This window comes from Montipora capricornis, chromosome 7, assembly GCF_036669925.1.
Source record: "Montipora capricornis isolate CH-2021 chromosome 7, ASM3666992v2, whole genome shotgun sequence".
Taxonomy (NCBI): domain Eukaryota; kingdom Metazoa; phylum Cnidaria; class Anthozoa; order Scleractinia; family Acroporidae; genus Montipora; species Montipora capricornis.
Window position 1 is genome coordinate 24083561 of NC_090889.1, and position 10000 is coordinate 24093560.

At 38.6% G+C, this 10000-nt stretch overlaps 2 protein-coding genes across 2 annotated transcripts in view; both read right to left on the reverse strand.

Annotated features, from left to right (window-relative positions):
- The window catches only part of LOC138056514 (uncharacterized), a 10313-nt gene extending 5896 nt beyond the window's left edge, over positions 1–4417 (reverse strand). Inside the window, exons 1-4 of the mRNA XM_068902329.1 lie at positions 4070–4417; positions 3659–3964; positions 1709–1730; positions 1–1301 (exon numbers count right to left, since the gene is read on the reverse strand). The exon at positions 1–1301 is cut by the window's left edge and continues 322 nt beyond it. Of these exons, the coding sequence (XP_068758430.1) occupies positions 616–1301; positions 1709–1730; positions 3659–3964; positions 4070–4141 (1086 nt within the window). The 5' untranslated portion in view covers positions 4142–4417 and the 3' untranslated portion in view covers positions 1–615. The remainder of the gene's footprint in view (positions 1302–1708; positions 1731–3658; positions 3965–4069) is intronic.
- Positions 4418–5231: 814 nt separating this feature from the next.
- Positions 5232–8844, reverse strand: LOC138058103 (uncharacterized). The gene is made up of 5 exons (XM_068903988.1): positions 8693–8844; positions 8308–8409; positions 7428–7733; positions 7234–7249; positions 5232–5934 (listed from the first exon to the last, which is right to left on the reverse strand). Exons 1-5 carry the CDS (start codon positions 8708–8710, stop codon positions 5273–5275), a joined length of 1104 nt encoding a protein of 367 aa, XP_068760089.1. The 5' UTR covers positions 8711–8844; the 3' UTR covers positions 5232–5272.
- Positions 8845–10000: the final 1156 nt, after the last annotated feature.

Consider the following 10000-nt stretch of genomic DNA (forward strand, 5'->3'; position numbering starts at 1 on the left):
AAAAGATGGCACAATTTCGCCATAATTTCACAAAACATTGCGAGACAAGGTGCAAGAAACATTTTACAATGTAACCGCGCCTTCAAACTGCAGAGCAGGTTTGACAGTCGGACGTTTGTTCAAGGTCCAACGTTCGTAATTGGCCGCAATTTTGAAAGCATACAACCGGTCGGGGCGGGGACTTCTCCTTCCCCAACTTCCATTTCATACCGTCCTCCCCTCCCTGAGTCCAAAATTTTGACACGCCCCAGTCCTCTGTCAGTCTCCAAAATACGCCTGCTTTGCAGGCTGGCATAATGTTGGTGACATGGAAGCGATAGATTTGGGCAACTGTTTTTGTGTACTTTATAAGTGGGTTAGAGGACACTGTCAGCAAAAACAACAAAAATTTGACTGGGTTCAATAGGCTACATCTCCATCTCTTTCAAAGGGAAACGAACGCAAAAATTAATGCCATTTAAAAAATGACACTGATCAAGAAGTTTTGACATTCTGGTCATATTCATGTTAGTAATTCAAGGAGAAAGGCTATGGCCGGTACATTTTGTACCTACAGTTCCGAGTCAACGTGCAATCCTCGCAATGTTTCTTTCTGTTAACAAGATTTATTACTGATTAACGAATAAAAATACTTCCATGTGGATTAGCCACATTGTCCAAATGATTGCCTGTGTTCGTTCCGCAAGGATCATGTGTGGGCCAGTTGTGTCCTGCCAGCGTGGAGCCATCGAAATAAAAGAAAATACCTCCCTTTTGATTGGGATTCGTGTACATAGGCCCATAAAAGTTGTTAGAGCTGCTTGTTGCGACATGTACAGGCCCTGGTGTGCCTGTGCACTTTTTGGTGACGTTTTTAATGAAGTGACAGTTGACGCTTCCTTCCTGCCAATCAACTAAACTTCCCTTTCCCGGATCACAAACCAGCCAATTGTTGATGTTGCTCTTTATTAAGATCTGCCTGCCAAGTTGTTTCCAAACAGAGAAGTTAACGGCGTTGTAATCTGTTTCATTCTGTGGCGGCGTTGTTGAAATAGGGACATTTACTTCAGAATTTGCGGGCCAACTTGGTCTTGGGGTCACTGCGTTGGATTCGTGCGTAAAGTTTTCGTAGTTGGTGAACTTGTAACTCCAAACTAGGGTCCAGCCTCCTCCGTCGGTTTCCATGTCACAGTAAGCCTTAAACGTGTTGCCCTGAGAACCACCATCGGGATCAATCAAATAAACACCTGAGGGATGACATGAAGCTTGGTTGCAGAGGGATTGGCACGATAGGACAGCCGATTGGCCAGGTTGCGAAGGACCTTTAGTGGAGAAGGCTTTGTTAATCGCAACCTCACATGATCAATTTAATATCAAAAGAAATCAAAACTGCATGTCCGCAGTTCAAAAAATTAATATGACATTTCTTATATATACCTTTGACTAAAGGGTGACAAAATTCATTTGAAGTAAGCACCATATTGCATCGTGGTAATAACACAGCTTAGACTGTTAACGGTTTCCGTCCGTACCGGAAGTAGTTCTATAACTGTACGAGTTATCTTGGGTTGGCGGCATTTTTCGAATCATGCATCGTCTTTCTCGATGGGCGAAGGGAGTGCACCCCACCCCCTCCCCCCTAACCCCTCATCCCCGCTTTCACTTTTAGATCAAAGTTTTTTGCTGAATTTAGGGTTAGTTCAAAATCGATACAAGAGTTGTCACTCACTTGGTGATACGCCTCGAACAACCTGCAAAAAAAAAAAAACAGTCAATGACTGCATGTGTTAACTGCTGTAAGAAAAAGTGAGTGAATTCTCATTTTTTTTCATAGAGATGGAGACTGAAGGAAAAATTGAAAAATTCAGAGGTATTTAGAAAGAATCCACGACCGTTTAAAGGAAAAAAAAATTGGCACTCACTCTCACAACGTGATAACAAAATGGCTTCACACACATACGGTAACCACAAAGGTGAATAGTCGATGAACATAATAAGAACTGAAACAAATGGACGTTGGAATAAAAAAAAGTCGGAATACTTTGTCATGATCTTTGCATGTCTTTCGTAACTTCATCTTAATAAACCCAATCACAGTCTTTGAAAATAACTTGATTTCTTGGCCAGTCAACTAATGCTTAAATACTGGAATGACTTTTTAACGCCGGGGGGGGGGGGGGGAGGGGGGCTGGATGTATCCCTGGTTGGGGAGGTGCGGCGCGGCCCCTCATACCCTGACCCTGTTTAAGGCAAATATCGCTGATTTTCCTACCCATTTTAAGACAGAATTCCGATTTTTGATACCCTGTTTAAGACATTTAACCCAGTTTAAGACAAAAATTGATAAATTGATACCCTGATTAAGACAAAAAATGATAAATTCGATACCCTGTTCAAGACAAAAATCCCGAAAAACATACCCTGGCTGGCTGCACGTCCCCATCAAGCTCTTATAAGGGAGTATCCCCCCCCCCCCCCCCCTCCCCGGGTTTTTAACTCAACTGAAACCTAAGACTATAAGTAAAATGCTTTTCAATATAGTGTGATTAAAGTATAACTAATTTATTTACACAGAAAATCAATCAATCCAGTTTGTCATGCAAATACAACGACCGCGGAAAACCAGTCTAGACCAGTCTAGACTGGTTGAGGAAGAGGTGAATGTTTTTCAACCAATCACCAAGTCGTAATGTTATATGTAAAGCAAAGAAACTGCAAAACAGAGTCTCCGCCTACGATGTTTTAAGAAAACGGCGAGCTATATTTTCATAAGAAGTGACTGGTTTAGGATGATTTAAATACATTTTCAAATGTAGGGAGGTTGCGTGTCACTGAAAACTCGTGATCGCACACTTGGGAGAATAGCTTTTGGAAGATGACGTCTCGCGCTTCAACTTTAATCTTGCAACTATTGGATCTGTCCTCTAGTTGAAATTGAATGTTTGGTTTTGCCTGACTCGACTAATCGATCCTGTTGCTTTATTTGGCAACCTCACTTAATTTAGATATTCATCATTTTTTACCTCAATTCGACTTTTTTTACTGTTTGATTTTGCAAAAAAAATTTAGAAATAAGTTGGCTCATGATTAGTTTCCTAATTTTTTCATTCACGAAAAATCATCTCAAAAAAGTTTGACAAAGTTAATTCTCTTTTTTTTCTTATCCCGTCTTGGCAACAAAGCATACAACAAACGAAATTAATTGGTAACATGAGCTAAATTTGCACTTTTATTTTAACGAAATTTTGACAAGGTCAGTTATCATATAGAAAACCTTTTTCATGGGAGATGCTATTTCCTGAAGTATCTTCCGGGTCCATTTATTCCTAAAAATTTGCTAAATTTCAATAATGCACCTGAATTCACGGCTTCAAACTGTTTTACATCACTGTAGCTCATTTTACATGTGAGCGTCAAACTTCGGGTTCTCATAAAACACGATAAACAATAGAAATAGGAAGGAACAATTTGCCAAAACAGGCTACTGTCAATACTCTCACTTTTATCTGAAACTTAAAACGTCAGCCTTGCATTCTAAAGTTAGCACTTATCTTCGTCCTACGCATGGCCATATCAAGTACTAAATGTTTTCATTTTCTCGAGCGGCCAGTTAAGAAATTTTTTGGTTAAGAAACTTGTCGGGATGTTCAACGCGTTGACGAAAAACGTGAAAGCCTACCTTTTCTAAATAAACGCAGCCTTTCATCCCATGAAACAAATCAGGATTTTCGGTTTGACTTTTGCCAATAAGGGAACAAGTTCCTTGTTCTATCATATAGACAGCGCTTTTACAAGCTTCTCTCCAAGCACACATTTGTGAACATAGCACCAAGGATTCCACTTCCCCACTCCAGATGTCTTCATCATGCAAACAACAGTGATCTTCAGTGACTTCAAAGAAAATGCCCTGCTGTGTCAATTGTCCCTCTGTCTTTGTCGTTGAGCGGGTTAACAATAGTGTGACGAAAAATATCATGGGAATCATCTGCGGAAAAAAAGAAGTCAAAACTTTTAAATAGAGAAGAGAAGGCAAAAAATTTTAAATCGAGTTCACACACATTCTATATAATATATGTGACAAATTTCTCACCTTACTCTCTTTGTACCAAAGAAGAGAAGTCGCCTGCGTTGTCAACTGTAAACAAAGCGCCACCACTTTCATAATTTACTGCATACATGCAATGTACTTTACGGCTGATGAATAATTCATGAGTCAAAAGATTGTTGGGAAATGGGTGAGGAAGAAAGGCAAGGAAGACGCTAAAATAGCGCTGGAATGGAGAAAGTCAGGTAGAGAATGCATATTATGACTATGATGAATGCACGGAAATTTTCAACGTAATAAAACCAATCCACACCATGTTTGACCTCGCAATGTTGCCTTAAGTTTCACATTCAATACGTTTTCACTTTCTCAGCCCGAAGCATACATATAACTTTCTTTATGAACTTAGTGTTGACCACGACCTGTCTTTTAAAAAAAGACGAATCAAATATATATTCTTCTGACGAGTTGTCACGACCTGTTCGGATCGTCACGATCCATCCAGATTATGTTAGTCACCTTCATGCAACTCGACTTCCGTTTGCGCAGCCTTCAAACCTTACGATACGATCATGATCAAGAGACGACCCGACTCAGTTTGTGTGTAATGGACACGCATGCGCGTGCTCCACCCATTGAACTACAAGAGTTCCTGGGGGAAACCAATGTCCCACTGTTCAGCGGGCTTGTTAATGTCACGTGCCTCGAATGCAACATTATATAAAGGATATTACACGGTGGCGAGAAGATAGGAATTTTATGTTCGAGTGGCAAGAACAATATCTCACGAGTGAGCGAAGCGAACGCGTGGGATATTGTTCTTACCACGAGAACATAAAATTCATATCTTCGAGCCAACGTGTAATGTTCTTTTTATTATATGGAGACTAAATATGGATAAATTCCGATTTTATTGTGTTTCAAAGTAGTCAAGTTTTACAAATACTGCTGGGCTTAATAAAAAAGGCGAGAAAAAAAAGGCGGGAATCGTGACGTCATTGAACGATACGACACTCACAAAGGTGACATACGGAAAATACGCCACTCGGGTCCAGGATGAAGTGGCGTATGGAATCTACGAGTGGTTTAGTTCCCAATAAAACACTCTCCTCCATATAATAAGATATTAAATGGTACAATGCTCTGTGAGACATATGACCTACTGTAGTTCCTCGGCAACTTTTATTGGTTTTCATTTATCATAGATAATTACAAACAAAGAAAGGGTCTAAGAGGACACAGCAAACTTCAGCGAACCAAAATGTTCCCATGTGGATTTTTTACATCTGTTGGAGGTGAAAGCTTTTCCGGTACAGTGCATGGGTTGTGATTAGGGTGGTCATCATTTTCACAACCATCAAAATAAAAATTAAGCGAGGATCCCCTAATCCTTGGCCCACAGTAGTTTTCGGCTCGCGCAAATTTTCCCGGAAGCTCAACCTCCTCGCAACGATCTTCAAATATATGCTTAACAACTTTACAAGTAATGCTTCCATCCTTCCAATCGACGAAGCTACCGTCGCCGGGGGAGCAAATATACCAGTTTATTATGTTGCCTTTGAGCAGAACTTCTCGACCAAATTGCTTCCAAAGCGAAAAATTCAACGCATTGTAGTCTTCTTCGTTGATTGGTGGACTGGTCGATACATCTACATCGACTTTATAAGAGGCGTTTGTCGGCCAATCTGGTCTGGGAGTGACCGCGTTACTTGGGGAAATAAAAGACTGGTACTGAGTAAAGGTGTAACTCCATACTAGTGTCCAGCCTCCTCCGTCTGTGTCCATTTCGCAGTAAACCCTTAAAGCGTTGTCATGGGATCCACCATCTAGATCGACCCAGTAAACTCCGCTAGGATGCATAGCTTGAGAAAGAGACTTACAGGATGAAACGGCGAGCTGTTGTGTGGAACCTTTTGAAATTTAAAAGAAAAATAAAACACAAAAATTAAAAAGAAAGAAAACACCCATTAAGCTAATGGCTTAATGACATTTTTGCGAAAGGCTAATTTCCTGGTTGTTCGTCTTATCTGCATCTGGGATGGAGATAGGAAAATAGTTAGAATTCCTCGCAGGCTCAAATCATGCAATCAATGCTTTGTGATTCATTGTTGGTTCAGATAGCAACGCATGAACAACGTCAGTCTTGGACTCAATTTTCCCTCCGCCTTCCCCGGTACTCCATCCCGGCTGTTTTTTGGGTTATTTCGTAATGATGTTTAGGCGAGTTTTTCCCCCACCTTTGATGTTTGAGATCTAACAAGTTACACTTTCTGTATATTCAATGCTTATCATTTAATAAACCGTCACGCTGGTGGCATATTTACTCCAAATCCTAGTAGTTGTCATCTCTCTGCACATCAAACTAGGCGCCAATAAACAGATCACGCAATTAGCTCTGTAGTCGATGATTAGCCCTGAACAAAAAAAAGGTTTATACGCGAAGGTTTTAGATGGCAAGATAGCAAATTAAGGACGGTGCCTACTATTTCAAAGGTATTTTTGCCCCGATTTATGATTATGCAGGAAAGGTAGATCTTCCCAAGTGTTATTGAAATCCAAAAAGAAAATTGGGGGTAACCACGCATTTTTCAAAGATAATTCATGAGCAATATTTGTATAAAGCTCAATTATCTCTAAAGAATGCATCGTTACCCCCAATTTTCTTTTTGGATACTAAGAGCACTTACTAAGATCTACTTTCTCTGCATAGTTTTAAACCGCGCAAAAATATCCCTGCATTAGTAAGCATCACCGATAGGAAATCCGAGTATCTGGAGATGAGCAGAACGTATGCGCAATAACAATAGAAGGCACCGTCCTTAATAACGTATTTTTATAAGCAATGCTTTTGATCTCTAAGCTAATGGGTCTTGCCAAGAGCCGATAAGGTAAGAGGACGAATCCCCATGCCCTATCATAGATTTTTTAAAATCTATTTTTAGTTTTGCAAAGCTGTTTCAAGTTCTCGTTCCCAATGCCGCACTTATTTAAAATTTCATTACGTCATTAATTACAATTGGCCAATCAGGTACTTCTATTAAATAGCTGCGTAGCTAAAGTTAGATTTTGAAAAATATCATTGAAGGAACCGATATATAAGGGATCCGGATGATTTGCAAACACGTTAAACGTTGATTTTAAAATTGCTTCTCTGCGCTTTATTTCGAGAATTATAATTTTTGAAACTTCATCTATTACTTTTGACTTACCTAAGTCGGAATGTACCTGTATAAAAGTATAATAAAAATGTAAAAAAATTAGTATATGATACTTAGACTTAAGAAGTTCAATATTTGGTGGTTCAGTTTACAATGGTTTCACAAACGAAAATTCAACTGAATGGATTTTCAGACAATGCATAGGGGAGGATCAGAAGAAATGTCTTTCACTTTGTTTTTGATACCTTTTCTAAGTAAACAGGACGAACTTGTTCCCACTGCTGCTGTAGAAGGTGCGCATGCGTATTCCTTGTCTTGTCGAGCAAGGAGCAAGTCTCGTCTTCTGATTTAAAGTTAGCACTTTTGCAACGCTTTTCTCTGGTGCAAAGAGAAGCGCAAACTATGATAGAGTCTGCAGGCTGCACAGAGATGGGATTTGGATCAAACAGAACAGAATTCTCGTAGGTTTGGAACTCGGCTTGTTGTTCTTCACACTCTGCGGTTTTTGTTGACGCGACCAGCATCAAGATACATATTTCAGTGCACAATTTCTGTTGATAAAGGAAACAAAACAAGCGATAAATATTCTCCAATATCCTCTTTCTAGCCCATCTGCCTTATCTTTCTAGTCCTTCATGGTCATTTTAGATCGCTTAAACTCATTGGAATTATATCTCAGCACTAACAAAGTTGTTAGTGCTGTTTCAGTCTTGTTTACCAATACCAACACCAGTTACTAATTATTGATTCCCAATTCCCAATTCCAAATTCCAATACAAATACCAATATCAATACCAATACTAATAACAATAACAATAGAGCGGTTTTCAGGGAGTGTCGAAAGTAATTAGCTGTCGGCTACCTGTAATTGCTTGGCCAAAACTTACTGATTGGCCAAAGTAATTACTTTGGTTTTGGTTTTACGACACTCGATTGCTCTACCACTCATCATACTGATACCAATACCAATACCAATACCAATTACCAATACTAATACCAATTACCAATTAGAGCCGCGGCGAGTTTCAATTGAGTGTCGTAAAGCCAAAACCAAAGTAATTACTTCGGCCAACCAAAAAGGACGGAGACAATCCAGTAAACCAATCAAAACTCAAAGTAACGTACGTGTAGCGCGGGATTTTTAACTTTCCAAAGTCCTCTTAATTTAGCTTGCCCGTGTTTCTGACCGATTTCCGTAAACGGGTGGAAACCAGTATTGATCCGCCCCTGCAATTTTAAAGATTAAGTATTTAACACAAATCAAATCATATGCTACAATTAATAATCTTTTTCAGAGAGGGAAAACCGGAGAACCCGGAGATAAACATCCCCAGGCAGAGCAGAGTAGAAACATATTACGCCAATTCCGAGAATCAAGCCAAGGGCAAAGACGCCTTTGTAAGAGATTGCTCTCATCATTGCGTAGGCAACCCTAGCCTGAGTCGAACGGCATATATCCTGCGTCAAGAAAGAGAAATTAATCAAAAGAACCATTTGGTGCTTGTCGTACCTTTATATGTCGAATCATGTTTCAGTTTATCCTTGTTTAGTTCATCAATTATTGCAAGACCTACATATAAGTGTACATACTGCATGCATTTGCTTCGTGTCTTCAATTTTTGAATAATCATCAATGAATGAATGTGGCATTTATATAGTGGATTTTCCGAACGAAAGAGGTTCAACTAACGCTTTATAACCCATAGCAGGGGGTTTGCTATATCATTCTTGGCGAAAAATTACCAACTGTCTGATAACCAAAAACAACACTTGATTGTTGTAAATGATTGAAAAGAAGGTTCCTCCTTTTAGAGAAAACCAAAGTTTTTTTAATGGAATAGTAATTTGGAAGCGTCTAATTAATATTTTACATTTGATAACATGATTGTCCCTTTTAAATTCAAGACGAATTCTTCAGATTTAGCGATGTATGGTCGGCTCCTCATTCGCATGTAAATTTACGAAACTGAGAGAAATGAACGTCTATAGAAGTTTCTAAATTAATCTATTAAAATTTTAATTAGATTGTTGGGACCTGCTTTTTCCAAATTCAGGCCAATAACTTTTCAGGCTCTAAAAATCCTTTTAACGTCATAAAAACGCCATAAAAACCATATAAAGCCCCTGTAAAGACCGATGAAAATGTTTAAGCAAAGAAGAGGAAAACAAGAGAAAGAGAAAATTATATTCGTATAAGAAAGAAAAAAAGCAACAAAACAAAAATGTGGGAAATACTGTGCAAAAAAGAAAACTAATCCAAGAAAACATTTTAAATATTTTATGCTTAATAAATACACTTCTTTGTTAGCCTTTATTTTATTGCTATCCTGCAAGTCTCAATTGATTCCTTTTATAAGAGAGACTTCATGGACTTTAAATTAAATTATGCATATGCAATATACGTATTTCAATTAATGTTTGATATAAGAGTTTTTTAGGATGCTTGCGTTCTTTTTGAAAACTCACGGATCTTCTCTCGTTAAAGAATTCCCTCATTGTGCTGGAAGTTTAAGAAATTTGGAAGCTTAAGGTCTTTGCATTTGGTGAGAGAACTCTGCAAGTTTTTTCTTTTAAAACGAATTAATTAATGATTAAAGCTACAAGGAAGGCGTTTAGCAAATGGCATTACTTATTTATCACCTAAAGAAAAGGATTGGCAACCATCTTATAATTTTGCAATGGAAAGAAAATATATAATTAATTAAACCTAACCGAAGCGGCTATGTGAGGTCTTGTATCAGAGAGTTCATATTCGACAAAATTTTAAAGCAGAATTGCTGAAGAAAGAGTAATATGCTTCTTCTAAAAATAAAACAGG

Coding starts and splice junctions, on each gene's coding strand:
- LOC138058103 (XM_068903988.1), bottom strand. Junction 7,734..8,307: donor TTAAAAATCCCGCGCTACAC/GTACGTTACTTT, acceptor CTTTATCAACAG/AAATTGTGCACTGAAATATG.